Source organism: Suillus subalutaceus (genome assembly GCF_016647625.1).
Source record: "Suillus subalutaceus strain FC151 chromosome Unknown DFJ58scaffold_41, whole genome shotgun sequence".
Taxonomy (NCBI): domain Eukaryota; kingdom Fungi; phylum Basidiomycota; class Agaricomycetes; order Boletales; family Suillaceae; genus Suillus; species Suillus subalutaceus.
In genome coordinates this window covers 57,657-74,346 of record NW_024540290.1, presented here as the reverse complement: position 1 = coordinate 74,346, position 16,690 = coordinate 57,657, and the positions used below count along the sequence as shown (strand labels likewise).

At 48.7% G+C, this 16,690-nt stretch overlaps 4 protein-coding genes across 4 annotated transcripts; 1 reads left to right on the top strand and 3 right to left on the bottom strand.

Moving 5' to 3' along the window:
- Positions 1-444: 444 nt before the first annotated feature.
- Positions 445-3,581, bottom strand: DFJ58DRAFT_783321 (Afadin and alpha-actinin-binding-domain-containing protein). Its single transcript, XM_041389887.1, has 10 exons — positions 3,283-3,581; positions 3,066-3,211; positions 2,592-3,015; positions 2,318-2,543; positions 2,152-2,259; positions 2,017-2,129; positions 1,668-1,967; positions 775-1,639; positions 694-724; positions 445-623 (listed from the first exon to the last, which is right to left on the bottom strand). Exons 1-8 carry the CDS (start codon positions 3,526-3,528, stop codon positions 818-820), a joined length of 2,385 nt encoding a protein of 794 aa, XP_041244820.1. The 5' UTR covers positions 3,529-3,581; the 3' UTR covers positions 445-623; positions 694-724; positions 775-817.
- Positions 3,582-4,403: 822 nt separating this feature from the next.
- Positions 4,404-7,717, bottom strand: DFJ58DRAFT_726903 (uncharacterized protein; the record flags this gene model as incomplete). Its single annotated transcript, XM_041385416.1, has 12 exons — positions 4,404-4,448; positions 4,498-4,580; positions 4,632-5,124; positions 5,187-5,471; positions 5,518-5,652; positions 5,704-6,231; positions 6,282-6,300; positions 6,455-6,568; positions 6,620-6,899; positions 6,962-7,134; positions 7,196-7,266; positions 7,319-7,717. 12 exons carry the CDS (start codon positions 7,715-7,717, stop codon positions 4,404-4,406), a joined length of 2,625 nt encoding a protein of 874 aa, XP_041244819.1.
- A 164-nt stretch (positions 7,718-7,881) lies between these two features.
- DFJ58DRAFT_745049 (PHD-zinc-finger like domain-containing protein) lies at positions 7,882-11,835 on the bottom strand. The gene is made up of 18 exons (XM_041387365.1): positions 11,763-11,835; positions 11,617-11,717; positions 11,167-11,556; positions 10,990-11,113; positions 10,633-10,929; positions 10,525-10,553; positions 10,376-10,471; positions 10,256-10,327; positions 10,188-10,196; positions 9,981-10,135; positions 9,752-9,918; positions 9,323-9,698; positions 9,129-9,270; positions 8,985-9,073; positions 8,711-8,926; positions 8,539-8,658; positions 8,345-8,485; positions 7,882-8,292 (listed from the first exon to the last, which is right to left on the bottom strand). The coding sequence occupies exons 2-18, from the start codon at positions 11,663-11,665 to the stop codon at positions 7,975-7,977; spliced, it is 2,790 nt and encodes a 929-aa protein (XP_041244818.1). The 5' UTR covers positions 11,666-11,717; positions 11,763-11,835; the 3' UTR covers positions 7,882-7,974.
- Positions 11,836-12,527: 692 nt separating this feature from the next.
- DFJ58DRAFT_840619 (Tco5, signal transduction HAMP domain histidine kinase) lies at positions 12,528-16,645 on the top strand (the record flags this gene model as incomplete). Its single annotated transcript, XM_041392629.1, has 17 exons — positions 12,528-13,148; positions 13,198-13,302; positions 13,352-13,458; positions 13,607-13,651; positions 13,700-13,789; positions 13,842-13,885; positions 13,915-13,997; positions 14,045-14,157; positions 14,211-14,233; positions 14,528-14,849; positions 15,001-15,215; positions 15,264-15,416; positions 15,477-15,644; positions 15,732-15,907; positions 15,984-16,413; positions 16,463-16,514; positions 16,597-16,645. 17 exons carry the CDS (start codon positions 12,528-12,530, stop codon positions 16,643-16,645), a joined length of 2,796 nt encoding a protein of 931 aa, XP_041244817.1.
- Between the last annotated feature and the right edge of the window lie 45 nt (positions 16,646-16,690).

Genomic DNA, 16,690 nt, shown 5'->3' with positions numbered 1-16,690 from the left:
AGACAATGGGGTAGGAAAATATCGACACATGATTATACCCGTTTGGTTACTGTAGGTGACTTTAGATTATCTAGATAGTGCATGCTCGTTATGGTGTAGGTTGTAATGATTTTACATACGTAGAATCAATCAATGAGAACAATTCCATAAAATCGATTCAGTGGAAATCACCCCACTCCCGTCGCGTGCTTCAGTATATTATTTGCCAAAGCTGCAGACCTCGATTATATGATATCTAGAACGTTCATAACTCGGTGCAGACACGTGGAGACTGCGCTTGGAGAAGTTCAGCCGACTACCTCTTGGAGGGAAAATACTCATCGGTGTTTGGTCGCCGCGGGTGCCATGACTTCCGCCGGTCTGAGGCTGCCGTTTAAATTCCACTGGTACCGAGTCAAGACAAGTTTTTAGGATCCGAAGCCTCGGCTTTATTTCTTGCTTATACTCTATCATTCGACAAAGTTCTGAATAACGATACGAATGTCACAAGGACAATCGGGCCCGGCCGCCTATTGAGCATGTTGATATCAATCCGGAGGAGATAACACCTTGTGATCGGCCGGCCGCCTGATGGTTCAATCAGTGACGGCCCCTCAGGGAGAAGAACTTCATCATCCCTCGCTGTAAGGCATTCCTTTGACTCTGGCAGTAGGTTTCTGTCTTGATACTTCCTCTTATGAAACGTTGTTGTAGCTGCAAGTGTTAATGTTTACAATGAAAACCGTAGGTGTATCATAATGATATGGAAGGAAAAAAATCACGGACGTGTGTAGGAGCATGCAAGTCAACCACAAAAGACTATCAGTCACCCGCTCTCTCATCCTCGCCATCCAGGCAAGGGAGCGGCTTCGGCACTTCCAATTAATACCCTCCTCGCACCACCCTTTCCGGAAGGCAGTTTTGGTGCAGGCTTGCTTGTAGCTAAGCTGCTAACCTTCAGCTTTGGTTGAGGAGCAGGAGGCAACGAAGGAGATGGTTTTCGGAAGACCTTGTCGCGGTTTTCTTTCTCTGGCTTCAGCTTTCCAGGTACGATAAGCTCCGCTTTGGTCTTTCCCTTCTCCTTCGTCGAAAAGGGCTTCGATTCGGGGGGTAGCATGTTCTTTAAGGGAGGTAGAGGAACAACATTCGGCTCGGTTTTCTTCTCCCTCAAAGGACTATCATCTGACTCTGATCCGCTTAGGAATGTCTTCTTTGTAGCAACGGGCGGGGAAACAACAGATGTCGGAGAGTCTCCGCTCTCTTCTGATGCCCCGTCCACGCTGTCAGGAGAGTTCGCAAGCATGAGAATGCGGGAGAGTGGACTCGGTTTGGCAGGCGAGTAAGCATGCGACATGTGTGGTGCGAGTGGCTTCGCAAGTGGGAATGGGCGGCGTGTATTCACAACAGGAGCAGGGGGTGTTTTAGGTGACGGGAGGATAATTTTCGGTATTGCAGCCAGTGCCTGAGCAGGGGCCGACGTGTGTTCTAACGAAGTGTCAGTGTTCGAAGCGAAACCTGACTCGGCGTCAGTGGACGTGTACGATTTCCCTCCTGATGTTGTCTGATGTGTGGTTATGACTGGAGGAAGGAATGCCTCTACAGGGGGTAAGGATGTCCGGGGTGAACGCGGAGGGAGCACGAACGCTGAGGGTAAAATAGACTGCGCCAAGGTCGACTTTTTGTCCAACTGCCTCGAAGGCAGCCGGTGGGATAGCGATAGGAATTACCTCCGTCTCGTATGCAGGCTCCACTTTATTTGGTGGTGGGATTGGGAATGACGAGGAGCGTCGAGACACTCGGGTCTTTCTACTTGCCACCTTGCCGACGACCTTGGGCTTCATAGGCGACTTTCGGGGCGACTTGATCTTATGAGCCTGAGGCGGTCGAGGCGCAGGTTGGGAAGATGTGGCAGGCGTCGGTGGGAGATGGGAGAGCATCTGCTCGACATGCCAGGAACGCTTCTCCTCAAGGAATTGGATGCGCTCAGTCTGAGTGCGATCATCAGTAATGCGCTAGACCCAAGTGTTGGATTTTTACCTCCAGAGCGGCTTTCTCCTTGCCAAGTTTGACAGCAGCATCGGTAAACTTTGTCCGCTCCTCATCAAGTTCAGTCTTCATTCGCTCAAGGCGCTCAGCAGCAAAGTCTCGCTCTGGCTGTGTCATGAGCTCGACGCTTTCGTCCCTTGGAATCGCATTCCGTAGATGATGTTTGGGATGCAATTTGCATTAAGAGGGCCTGAGTCTCTACAACTTGCCTCTCATGGAGTTTCTTAGCCTCATCTGTTCGGAAGACTTGTTAGGTATACGCAACGAAATCCGATGGCATCTAGAGACGTACCAAGTTCTGAGCGCAACCCGTCAACGATTCCTTGTAATCGTTTATTTTCCAGAGCATCCGGGGCCTTGGTGTAGTCTGGTGCTGGTGGTGCGGCAGCTCGCTGTGACAGTCGTTCTGAAATGACATCGAGGACGCTGTGCGCCGAGGAGAAGAGAGTAGAAAGCTTCTCATTGGCAGCGTTAGAATGTGCTAAAGGGAACAATACGCTGTGCGTTATTATTGCAGGCTACGGACAGGTTAGCAGGCTGGTCTGTGCTCGAAGCTGTAGTCACACCTCTTCATTACAAGGTGAAACCAAGCATCGCAGTTCGTGCAGTACGGACTGCAGTCGGTTTGCGACATTTACAACAAGCCGCTGTAACACCAACGTTTCATCAGCTAGTGAAGCACGAGCAGATTCGGCTTGCTCAAGAGCAATCTCAAGGTATCCCTTCCCCTTGCCGAGGGTTTCGGACCCGCTCACCACGTCGGCATTGCCGCATCGAAAAGTCAATCCTGAGGATAAAGTCGATAGCTTAGTCTGCGTGTCGGAAAGCTTTGACCATTTCTCGATAACGCGCTCGACTTCTTTCTCTTTCTTTTTGATTTCTGCTGAGTGAGTCGCCCGGAGAGCGATTAACGACGAGCGGGTCCGCTGAAGTTCAGCCGAGGTTTGCTTATGGGCTGATTCCGAAGCTGCCAAGGTTTTGGAGGCCGTTCTGCCACATAATTTAGATTAAATTTTCGATAAAACCAACCAATTGCTCACGCAATTCGTGACTTGTAAACGTTCATTTCGCGCTCTGCATTAGCTGCCTTCTCAGTGGCTGAGCGATGCATCCCCGTGAGCCGCTCGTGGTCATAAGAAAGGGTGCGTAAACTGGTCGATAGATCTTCAGCGCGAGATATATCATTCTAATATTTCAAAGGAAAGTCTTGAATGAGACTGGTGTCACTCGCGGTATTACATGACTGCGCTCACGCACCACTCTTTGGCTTAGCATAGCAAGCAAACACTTTGCCAGCTGATCGGTGTCAGAATTTGAGAGTCCTTCAAAGGAGAGCCCAGGTGAATGAGTGAATCCATGTGCTACAAGCTGAGAGTTAATGTATTCCAGACTGGATGTTGACGCGACGGAATCGGAGGATGTTGCTTCCGAGCATGGTGATCCAAAGTCAGAGACAGAGACATCAAGAGTCCAGTGCACCAGCTTTCGTGGTGTGACGGCCATCGTCTGTCGTGGTGATGGATTGTTGGTTGTTGTCGTTGTCGTCGGTGTCGGCGTCGTCGATGTTGAACTATTTCTGACGCGACTCGGTCACGTGTAATCAATGTTAACGCGTGACAGAGCAAAATATGTGACATTCATCAGGTTCATCTCCCCCAGTTCATAAGGCCTTAAGGACTGGAGACCAGGCTTTAATCCAGAGTCACGGAAACTTGTCACCTGTATTACACTCGAAATTTGCGAAGCTCAAAGTTTCATTGACTTCATATTTTCTGCGTGTCTTTCCCCATAGACTCGTCATATCCGCTTGTCAGTCCTTTTTTCCGTTCTTTCTGAAACTAACATGCAACAGGATCCATTCTTGACTGAGTTTTCGACGACCTCACTCACCCAACACTCACCCACTGAATTAAGTCGAGGGCCTGGCTTTACGTACCGCGATGAAATCCTCGTCTGACTACAGGATCATGGCAGATCGTTTTTCTCCCGTAGGAAAGACCAATAGAAGGAAGTCAGTCGTTATTCCTTGAACCTATGGTATGTGTTCGTTAACAAGATATCGACTTCAATATTGTATCCATCCTCCTACGATGCGTTTCTCGACTTAATTAATCCCCAGCTATTACCAGGCCCCATTAACAGCAGGTATACACTACACGATGCGCGTGGTGTCCATGATAGATCGATGTAGTCGAGAGTAAATGTCATTATCGATGTGAGAGTATGTAGACTACGTAAATTCCGTGAAGAGAAGCAAATAATAAGCAACGACACGTCGGCAGGCGAGCTACAGGGGATGACAACAGGTATAGTGATGTAAGTTTGATTTGATTCGAGGAAATAAACATCCAAATAAGCATCTTAAATAGTGATTTGATCTATGATTCGGTTCTCTTGTAGTACAACACGTATGCTGGGCGTCCCTAAGAAAATCATCAGAGTTGAGTCTGACGGGCGAATCAAAAAGCTTACCACTATATCCTTGGCGTCAGTCGGCGTGACCCGACTGTCGTCACAATAAACCCATCCTCCACGAGATGCGATAAAAGCGGTATCTGGACACGTTGTTGACAAAAAGGCAACATAGCAACAACGGAAAAGCTCACAATGTCCGTTGCTTAGATTTCCAAAATGATTCGTCACGCCGTATAGATCGTATTTGTATGGTGGCGTCTGCACTCGCGGATCATCACCGCCAATACCATTCGTTGAATTACACATCCCAGGGGGTAGAGCTGGAGGCATGTAATTCGTCAAATCCAGACCCTTGAGAGGAAAGTCGACGACGGTTTCGATCTTGTCTGTGAATACCCCTTTGTGCGAGAAGCGCTTCAGGTGAATAAGCAGGATTGGCGGAAGGCGTGATAACTGAGAGCTGTTTGGTGGCGTTACGCAAAGTTTTGCAATACGGACAGTGCCTAGTAATGACATGAGAACAATGCCATAAAATTGCGCGACACCATACCAAGCCTCCGTTCCTGAAAGCACTTCTTCTTTGACAAAAGCATCTAGGCACAACTGCAGGGATGTCTTGGACGGGCCCTTCACGGAAGGCACGGGAAGCGAAAGGTACATGAAGGAATTATACGTTGTCGATGTCTGCATGATATTTGCAGGCATTGTCAAGTATTTGAGAACGTCCATGAAAGATCCAAACCCACCTTACGACATGTCAAACACACCAGCCGATTCTTGAATTGTCCTTGGAAGAAATCTACAATAAGTGAATCATTCCGCATCCGATAAATCTCCCATTCCTGTGCACTGGCAATCGCCTGAGGAAGCCGCTCCAGTTCGGCCTCGCGTTCTGGCGTCGTTCCATTGGATGGTTTATTAAGGACACGGTTGAGGTCCTCGTGGAGACCATCGAGTAAGAAGGTGAGGAATTCTTGCGAGTCATGCTGGTCAGATCCCGAGAATTGAGGAGCATGTGTGCAGATTGATTTCTTGCCGACGAAGTCAGTTGTGTACCAATGAAAATAGTAAACTTACCCTGAACGAAGCGGGGATCAGATGCGGAAGTTCAGAGTGCGACATTTCGTAGAGAATGTGTGCAAATGCCGATGCGAGGCGCCCCTTCGTTCCCATGGGGTTGATCGCAGTTGACAGCCTTCTTCCACCGGCCTTCTATATCAGAGTCATCTCTCGTAAGCCCTCCATTTGGGTGTGGATTTTGACATTCATACCAGTGAAGAATCTCGCAAATGGCACCGTGGCACTGAGACACTGAATTGTAGCATTCATGTAACATGTATTTCCCAAATTCTTGAGGCCAACCGTGACAATTTGCATGTCAGACCAGTATGTCACGGGATAAGTAGAGGCTATTGTAGGCGGCTTGGGAGGCTCCTTAAGTGTACTAACGGAATATGACTGCGAGTGCGAATGATGCCGCTGGAACGAGGAGGAAGCGACCGGAGGGGGAGGGCGAATAATGTGAGAATGAGGTAGATCGGGGTAATCGATGGGGAGGCGGGCGCTAAACGACGCACTAGCACTACCTTGTTCGACGTAGTCGCTTCGCCTCCGGACAAGTGGAGAGTGGTTGATGCTCGCCTGCGGTGGAATCGCTGGGGGCCGAGAGATTAAGGACGTGGCCCCTGACCTGGAAGCAGAGGAAGTACTTGTGGTTGAGAAGGAGGGGTATTGTATCGGTGCAGAACTGTTTGTGAGAGAATGGGGTATTACGGGAGGTGTGCGGGGCGTCTGTGGGACAATGAGCAACGTGTAATCAAATCAGGGCAAGTGCCACGTACACTATCAGGACGACTATAGCTGTATGATATGGATGACGGGATGTGTGTAAGAATGTTCGCGCGGCTTATGGAAGCGGGGAGTGTCACTTAATGTTTCTGAATCGTGGGACTTAAGCAATAGCCTAGTATCGGAACATTAATACTGGATGCAGGGTGGAAAAAGTTTAGCTTACCCTGGGGAATCGTTCGGCAATTCCGGAAACCGGCGCTCAGGTGATGAGGGTATGCCAGATAGCGCGCCATTTATCGTAGGTTTCCAGGGGCGCTCAGATGATTCAAATGTTCTCCTAGTACCGAAATATCAATACTGGACGCAGGCTGGAAGAATGAATGCTCACCCTGAAGGGTCGATCAGCAATTCCGGAAACCGGCGCTCAGGCGATGAGGGTATGCCAGACAGCGCGCCATTTATTGTAGGTTTCCAGGGGCGCGAAGCTGGTTCGAATGTTGGTGTACCTCCCATATCCTTCTCTGCATTTCGTTCCTCTACTTCATTGACTCCAGCGACTTCAGCAGCACCGAACGCAACTTGATCAAGGCCCGTCTCTGACGATTCGGTAGACGTCGGTGACGGTGGGCCCAATGACGACGGTGGGACGACTGCGTATGGTGAAGGTGCTGTAGAGTTTGATGCAGATGATGCGGTGCTGAGAACAGCAGTAGAGGACGACGAGGGTGACGGTCGATTAGAGCGGAGCTAAATCTGGCAGGTACAGGGGAGGGGGAGTCCCAGGGGGGGATTTCCCGTGAATAACGTTTCGTCGTAGTGTCGACGAATCCATTTTGACTAAGCATCTTCATCCGATCCGCGAGCGACGTTATACTGGATAATTCTCCCTGATGAGGTGAGACACTATGGAAAAAAAGAAGAATCAATATATACGAAGGTCAATCTGTTGGACGCTAGCACTCACGTTGTAGTCGATCTCTCAAGATCAATTTCCGCCTCGAGGGTTTTGATACGGTTCAGAGAAGCACTGTTTTCCTGTGGATAATATCATTGGACAGTACTCTACACGAAAAGACATAGTGCGAACCTGGAAGAACTGTAGGAACTCATGGTGAATTGGGTTCCCTTTAGTCCTGTCTGCGGCGTAACTGGGGTGGTTCATATAAGTCGTGACAAGGTTAGCTGCGACGTAGAGGGCATGTAGAGCTGCCTTTGGGTCCCGAGCGGCGTCCCTCGACTGAGCCAGCTGCATCTGGGAACGGGCCGACCCAATGAGTGATTTGGCACTAAAACCTTTACTGCGTTCCGCAGTACTTTTAGCATGTTCCTTGATCTCCAGAACAGATACTGAAGATGAAGAGCCATTGTGCATAGTTGGAGAATTCAAGAGAGGATTGATAGGTCGAGGCAAGTGTGCTCCGCTGTGAGTGTCTGGACCGAACCCTACGAGACTATGTGATGGAGGAAGAACAACGACACCAGGCATCCAAGAGAATGAAAGGAGTAGCCTCGAGTAGCCCCGAGTAGAGTCGGCGATTCAGTGCGTGGCAGGTACTGAGCCGCTCGGCGACGGAGCGAAATACTAGGCAGAACAACACAACTTGGTCCCACAACGTGTGACAAATAGTACCGACAATCCCGATTACATAACTCAACAACAACTAACTCTCAACATTAATGTTTCTTTCTTGAACGACAAATGTACTGTACAAAATACAACGGGGTATTCCAAAATATCCGTATCTAACCATCCATTGTGTCATCAAGGGGAGAAAGACTACCATCAGGAGAATGACCAGCACCGACCCCATTTCGGTGCTCAAAGTGGCATTTGTGGCACCGCCAACGACCCGAGTAATGTTCGCTCGGATAGAATGCAGGGGAATATTGTGTAGAGCACATATCACATTGGAGCACAGGCTCAGCCGAAACATCAACCGACGAAGTGCCGTCCGTGCGGATATTCAAGGTCTGGTCGAGTCTCCTAGCCTTCCGAAGTAGAGCATGCGCCTGAGTTACCGGCGCCTGTTTATAGATCCGGCAGTAAACTTGCAGAGCAGTCTGCCGTACAGGCGTCAGCAATCCTAACAGATGAAACATTTTGATCCCTCACCTCTCCAGTCTCATCCGTTTCACACACATCGTATAGTTCCCGTTTGCTGTTCTCATGTTCCTGGCAATATACGACAGGAACCATGTTGCCAGTCTCACCCTTGAAGGTGGTAATTATACCATCCCGACGTGGATGACGCACCTGCAATAATTATCCTATGATGCAAAACGACGAAAAAAACGAAAAAACCGTACCGGCTGAATCTCGAAGCCAAAATGGTGACCTTTCCTCCAAGCACAAGATGAATGATATTCCCGTACACAGTCACTGCATCGGATAACTGCACCGCTGGTTTCGCCGCATAGAGTACATTTCTGGTGATCCGTGTCAGCTAAACAAGAATAAAGGAAACGGATGCGTCCTTACAGATGCCCATCTCTGTTTGGGTATGGTGCTAATGCCCTCAACGAGCCGGAGTTGCGACACATCCGAGAAGCTGATCTCTGGAGTAAAGACAGCACACAGTACATGTGCCCACCCTTGCCCTTCTGTAGGCTTGGAAGCACGTAAGAACGAATCAGCATTGGGAAATTGAGCCTTCTTCTTGGATTTGCGCCGTGGGCACAACAAACAGTCAGTGTGCTAGATAATACATGTTATTATCATACGGCTAGAACAAACCGATTTTTTGTCGATTTACCATAGATGATTCCAGGGTTTCCTCGTTCTGGCAAATGTCACACATCCACGAATCAACGACGCTCTTGTCCATGTGGACGCCGCATGATGCTAGATATTTGTGGTGTTGAATTGGTGTATGACGTGAGTAGATCAGCGACCTCACCTGCGTGCACTCGGAATTGGCACTGGTTGCACCTCAGCACCTTACCCACTGGACCATTCTTCTGGCATGCCAGGCAGCGCAGTTGTGGGGCCGTTGGAGCATTAGGGGGAGGTGTCGCATTGACGGAGGCCGATGTTGAGGTCTGAGAGAAAACGAAAATAAATAATTGAAATATCAGGGTGTGTTCGCTTTACCTTCACGCGCTTCGTACTAGGTCCATTTAGGGGTGTCCCTTCACGTTTATCCGAGCCCTTCTTGCTGGACGGTACAGCATCCTCACGAACTGTACGGAAATTAAGGTCCGCATATTTACGCCAGTTTGTCCCACAAGTATCGCAGAGAATATCGGTGGCAAGGCCCTTGGGGGCCCTCCACCAATTCTCAGATTCACGAGTACGGCATGCGCCACAACTATTGTTGTGTTTGGACAACCCAAGCATAATTGAACCTTCGTCGTCGGAGAATTGATCGGCAACGATAGCAGTGGCGGAGGGCACCTCATCTTTTCCCTGGTCTTTGGCCTTGAGTCTCGCAGCTCTAATTTGTGCATTCTCTTCCTTTAGTCTCGAGCTGGACAGGAAAAAATAATAAGATAAAAATCAAAGAAGATAATCCATGCCTACTTTTTCCAGTGCCCGTAAAACCGCACAACCTCGGCCATGGAACGGGTACCGATTTCGTCATGTACCGCCCGAAGCTCAGCGCCGTAGAGGAAAATGCCATCCTCAAAAGCAGTCACCTCATCTGCGGTCCACTCCCGGTCGGTATGCCTCGTTTCACCCTTCTTCCACTATCGAACCAGTCAGATTTTCTCACTAAAAAAAATCCACTAATTGTCGTCTGGGACATTACCTTCTCTGGACGGGTGGGAATAACACTCATATCAACAGTGGACCAGCCACGATTCAACAAATGTGCCTGAGAAAACCGCCTGAGGGCCTCGGTCAGCCAGTCGACACTGTGCAATTTTTCCTGATTTCTGCTCAACACCACCTTCCATGCTTCCACTGAAATCTTTGTTTTAGACAACCTGGTCACCCAAGGTCATAAAGCACCTACTTTCGACGACTGCAAAATGAGTAAGCAAAGTTGTTTACCTAAGCCTAGGGAAGGCTAAAAATACGTACTTTCTTCATCTGTCAAGGTGTTGATCGCACTCAGAACTTCGACGGTATAGTCTCCGCCCCGTTGTTCCGGATCTAAGTTGCCTTGAGCAGCGTCACGGGCTAAGAGGAGAAAAACCCTACCTGAAGGCGAGGGCACATCAAGCGTAGTCGGAACAGTAGCTTGATATTTAGGGCCAACGCGGGTAGCGGATCGAGGGAAGATGAGATCGTCAGGATCTGTTGTCCAGATGTACTAAGCTTCACACATTCCTTGTCAAACCCGCACTTACCAAGAGTGTCTTCTGCCACTGTGTATTGCCTTCATGGGAATATGGGCGGTCAGCTTTCGCTCTTAAATACCTATCGAGATAGGGATGCGATCAGGCGCATACACTTACCCAAAGTACCGAAACGGCCACATTTTAAAGTACTTGATATCGACGTTTTCTTCCTTTTCCGCAAGGCTCCTGTCTTTACGTGGGCGTCCTCGACCTCGTGGAGCAGGCGCATTAGACTTTGGCTTCATAATGGGGGTCGGATGTCGGACGTCATGTTTATCTACCTCTTCTTCATGACGCTTAGAGCAAGGGGCGCATGTCCATCCGTAGCCACGTGATGGCTTTGCCAGAAGTGGAGGTTGTACGCAGCTCATGTGGAAGAAATTTTTGCATCTATCACACCCTACTGTGTCAGGACTAGTGTTATAATGTTAGAATATGCATAAAATAGAAATATTCCCTCCATCAACAACGTACTTTGCACACCATTCACTGCAGGTCGCACACAACCGCAGAGTGTCGGTGAGGTCGGGAACCACGTCTTTCTCGGCTACTATATATTCATATCTTGAAATCAAAACCTGTCTGATGTTATCGGGCACTGCAGGAAAATGTTGACTCGAAACGGTGGAGGTAACGAGAAGTTGTACGTACAATTCCGAACGTCAGTCGCTTGAATAACATCAAACTCCTTCTTGATATAAGGATCAAAAAGACGATTGAAATAAAATCTGTCAGGGCGTTTTTTCCATCCAGCTAGGTCGGTTATTTTATCCCTATGCAAAACGTGGCACCGGGAGCGAAGTTGGTTTATGTCGCAGATCTCTGAATATATGGCGGCGAGAAGGAGGCGAGAATCCGCGACCGGACGATCACTGACGTCGCTTGGACGATAATACCAAGCCAATCGAACGCGGGTATATATTTCCTTTCCCTTCCCTTTGCCTTTGCCTGCCCCTTCCGGTGGCAGGAATTCCATGATACGAGCTACGGAGTATGGGGTACCATCTCGAACAGACCATGGTGGAGAGCAATATACATGGTCTTCATAAATCAAGTCAAAATGATGTCAGAAGAAGATACAGAAAGGAGTTGGATTTTTACCGTTGACTTTGACCTTCTCCCCGCTTTTCAGGGTGACCTGGGCTGCCATAAGCGCTTGTCGGAAAAGGTTGCAAGAAAAATCTGCAGGGGATCAAAACAAACTCTTTGACCTTAATTAAGTCCAACACCGTAAAATTTTGACTCACCTCGGCTGTTTATTGTGTTGTTGTGTGGATAGGATGAGCTGTACAACGAAGGAAACGAGGTGGAGAAGGTGTGATCCACGAAAGGCAGAAGCCTGCATGGTAATCAAACTCCGATGGGCGCGAATATTCCCGCCGGCTCACACAAAACACTAATAATCAGTGCACAAGCCCACTACCATGTATGTTAAATTTCAGCCTTTATTTTATTGAATATTTTCACGAGAATAAAAGTGAAACCAATGTCTGATTATTGCGACGTGGACATGTCGATAGTGTGGCAGCCTATGTCGGAGCTGGACATTTGTTTCCATTTCAGTTCACATGCCGTACCTGGCCGTAAGTACCTAGGCTTTCCGCTAGCTGTGCATATCGACCTACCTCTTGGATCCGTTATACCGAGAAAGTATGTAGCTTGTCATTTGCAACACATCTTCAGGAACCTTCCGTGAGCTGAATGATGCATTCGCAACCAATGATTACAGCGAATTCCCCGCTGCGCCAGCATTGTCAATTTTATCATACCCCATGCGCGCTTGTCTACTGATGCAGTACATACATTGACTTTCCACGATGACTCCAAAGAAGAAGAAGGCTTAAGCATCCGAGCGGGCCTTGAATGCGGATTCTATGGGGAGATAGTAAGCTCATGATGCAATTGTGTGTCGTTTCTTATCCACAGTTACACTTTCCCGGCTATTCATTAGATCGCCACGTTAGACCTCATATACACCCTCCACATGTTGCTCGGCCGGTTGCCTTGCAGCAATGTCCAAGTTCAATGATGGTACTCAACGTCAGCTTGCTGAGGCAAATATAGGCCATACGGCGTCTACTCCCTTTACCTATCAGCCGGACTCGGAGGACTTCCCGGGCTTGCCACTTCCTGTCACGGGTACACAGCCTAGTACTGCGGATCCAGGCGGCCAAAAAACAAAAAGAGCGCGCGCGCGCGGTCTCCGCGTGTATTTGGAATGCTTCATGAAGCGCATGGGCACTGAGTCCCCCTCCCTATCCTCCACCCTCGTGGACAGTATTCGTGATAGCGGCCAAGTTCGGCTAAGAACAGAGGTTGGTACCGACGTTGATGAAGTCGACGAAATTGTCGTGGACCGAAATTGGACAGAGGATATGAGGAACTCGCCAGACCACTCGGAATACGCTCTGGATAATTCAGGGGATAGCTACGTGGCTCACGTCGGTACAGGGACTGGTACAGGCGTCGGCCATGAAAGTGCCGCATTCCTAGATGATGGTGGCTTCTTTCGTCAATTTCTCGTTCTTCTCCGCTGGGAGGTTTGGCCAGCAGTGCATAGATTCTTTCATGTTCGTTTTAACGATGAAAAGACGGAAGAACGATATCAAGGGGAGCGTTGGTGTATTAGAAAGGTGCTGTGCCTTCTGAACTTCCCTGCTACGTAACTGACGCTTTGCTCAGCTATTAGCAGTTTGGTCGGCCATATTTTTCATCGCCAACTGGGTCATCGGAGCAGCAACAATTGCCACGCCTATTACCATACTCGATAAATCATGGATATGGGGTGTGAGTACAAATTTAGTTTGCGTGCATTAGCAGTGTTCATATGTTGTAGTTTATACCTGCGCATACCATTCCTCTCCTCTTCTTGGTCACATTCGATTTCCCACTCGACCGCCCAATACCTTACCAGTTACTTTTAATGATCTCAACATGGTCATGGTGAGCGTCACATATATGTAGTTTGCAAGTAGAACAGTTTTGACTTCCCTCGAGGTGTTTGTATGAGATCGTGACAATGTACGCCTTAGGGTTATGCCCGTTACTGGGACTCTGATACTGGGTAAAGATATGTATGTGGATATTATAGTGCAGATAATACATGCGGAACAAAGGATTTCCTCGGAACATTCTAGTGCGTTAACCGGTCTTCGAGCTCAAAACCACTCATCTTTGCTTCTAGCTATACCTCTGCATTACAAACTATAGCATTGTTCGGGATGAGGATGGATAGAGTCGCTGCTATGGTGGGGGCACTGACTTTTTTGATCATGTGAGATGTGCACGAGTTCATGTGTTGCGAGGCCTATACTGATTTCTCATAGCTCAAGTACTCTTATCTTGCCATATAAGCCAATATGGACCAAGCGTACGTTGAATGTATATAATCTTGCTCAGCTAGCTCACCAAAAATTCCAGACATGCTTAATTTTCTCCTGTATCACACATTCCTCTTGTTTGTTCACTACATGCACGAGAATGTAAGTGGAAACAAGTGTCCCTGTTTTTTTTATTCTCACCCTCACAGTCCGAACGGCGTCTCTTTATTCTCCGAGAGCAACTCAAAACACAGTTCAAGGCTACCCAGAAGGCTCAAATTAACGAGCGAAAAGAAGCGGACTCTAAGAGGAGGCTTACGTCGTGCGCATTATGCTCGCATGCCTGTATATTTGCTGACTGCCTATTGTCGTCAGATATGTCTTCCATGATAAGTACAGTACCTTCTTGCCCTTGCCTGACTCACCGGAAATTTACAGGTCCGAGTGCCCTTGAACACAGCTCGTAGGTGCTATCAGGTACAGGTGTGTAACTGGTGCTAATCGAGCGTCTAGTTCTTGCCGTGCAGAATATGGAGGCATCGTGTGCCGTGTCTAAAGCGCAAGAAATAGAATTCATGGCATTAGGGGGCAGCTTGGTCATGATGTCCAAAGGCAAGTCCATCTTCATTCATCTTCTGCAGCTAACTAATTGCTCAGTAGTTCTCAACGACATGCTTGACTTGTTTGAGTAGCTCTCTCGCTTCTAGGAATCGTGTCTGACACCGCTCCCAGCAATCGCATGGATAGCGGTCTATTCGAGATCTTGTACAAACCTTACAAATTCCATGCTGTTATGCGCTCGTTGTTCATTCCACTGCGCATGGCAACAGATGCCCGCAACCTTGAACTCGTGACTTGTCTTGACGAGACCATCGACAAAGTTGCGCGACAAGCCGCTTACGAGGCCGCAGGCGACAATTTGGCAGAATCCGAGGAGGATCTGAACAACAAGGAAGACGGTATCGTTCTCGGGGATGCTACTAGGCTGCGACAGATCATCAATAATCTCGCAAGGTCCGCATCTATCTATACGCCATCAAGACTATCTGGGACATTTCATTTTCAGCAACGCCTGTAAATTTACCCCTGTGGGAGGAAGAATAAAATGTTCAACGCGCCTGATATTTCCCGCACATCCTGCGCTAGAACCTTCCGTCAATTCAAGGCCAAAGATTGATATGGGCGAAGACATGATAGAGGAGGTACTCTGCGCTCCTGCTGATGATTCCGATCCCCTACGTGAACCAACGACGAGCGGGGGACAAGGCATGGAATCCTCAAAAAATAAGGGCCCACTGAAGCAAATCGTTGTGCGGATTGAAGTTAGCGATACCGGACACGGAATTCCGCGCAGCGAAATGGCGCAGGGCAAGCTATTTTGTGAGTGATCGTCTCTTGAATTCGTTGCGAGACGCTCACTTTTTTTAGCTGCATTTAATCAGACAGAGCAAGGTAGACAACAAGGCGGAAAGGGCACTGGTCTCGGCCTGGCTCTCGTCCGCCAGATCGTGAGGCTCAGCGGCGGTCGGCTGGGTCTGCGTTCTAAAGTCGGTCATGGGTCGACGTTTTGGGTTGAGCTACGTAAGTTATCTAGATTGTACAGACTGATGTTTAATTTTTTGTTCACATGTTTTGCAATAGCGCTGGGAGTCGGAGTTAAAGTTGTCGATGAACCAGACGCGGAGTCGACTCTGCGCGAGAAGCAGCGCACTTTTGAGCTAGCAGGGCCACTATCAGTAGATCTACTCACAACCGGTGCCCCAACGCAGGTAGTCTCGACGAACATTATGCAGACCATGATGGACAAAGGTCAGCATTATGCATACTCTGAATTTGTCGTGTAAAGCAAACATCCGATTTTAGGGGGGCTAGTGCAGTTGAATTTACCAAATACAGTTGACGGCTCTGAAACCCACGGGTCCGCCCGGACTACCAGCGAACCCTCGTCCAAGTTGGGCACCCAGCTTGGCCCTCCACTTCCCACTCCACCTGTCGATGAGTTTGGCGAGAACCTGGGTAGTCCCGTGATGTTCTCTCGAATGGGAAACTCCTCAATTGACAGCTCACCTACGGTCGTTGCGGATTCGCTGAAGAGTCTTGATGATGCCACTCCACTTCCAGCTATTTCATCTATGTCGACTCTCCCAGATTCACCAGTTCGAAGGCCGTCACTATTTTCCCAATTATCGGGGGTCCCTACCGTTTCCCTTGAGCCGCAAGGGGTCCACGGCCGGCTTTAACCCACCTATAATTGTTTTAGTCGTTGACGATGACCGCCTCACTCGTACCGTCATGTCTCGAATGCTGACGAGATTAGGATGCAACGTCTCAACCGCTGAAAATGGTGGGATCGCGTTGGAGATGATAATCAGCGGTCCAGGAACATCAAAAGTCGAAGATGACAGGGTCTTCGACCCTAGTCATGACAGTGAAAAGGATCAGAATGGGGGAGGGACAGAGAATGGTTGTGCATATGATGCCGTCTTTCTTGACAATCAGATGCCCGTTATGTCAGGTTTGGAGGTGATCTCCAAACTTCGAGAAATGGGTAGGGCCGATTTTGTCGTTGGAATTACCGGTTAGTACTGCAGTTGAATCGTGCCTCAAGTGTTCTGACGCTGAAGCAGGTAATGCACTCATCAATGACCAGAAAGAATACACCGAGGCGGGTGTGGACCAGTATGTGACTCCCCCAGTTCATAACGTTCAAATCCAACTAAATTTCTACCAGCATCTTGACAAAACCTGTCTTTGAATCTAGCCTGGTGAACATGTTGACGATTGCGGACGAGCGGCGACAAAAATTATGAACTTTGATGACCTCAATGCCAATGGGCTTATTTGACCTCTTTGCT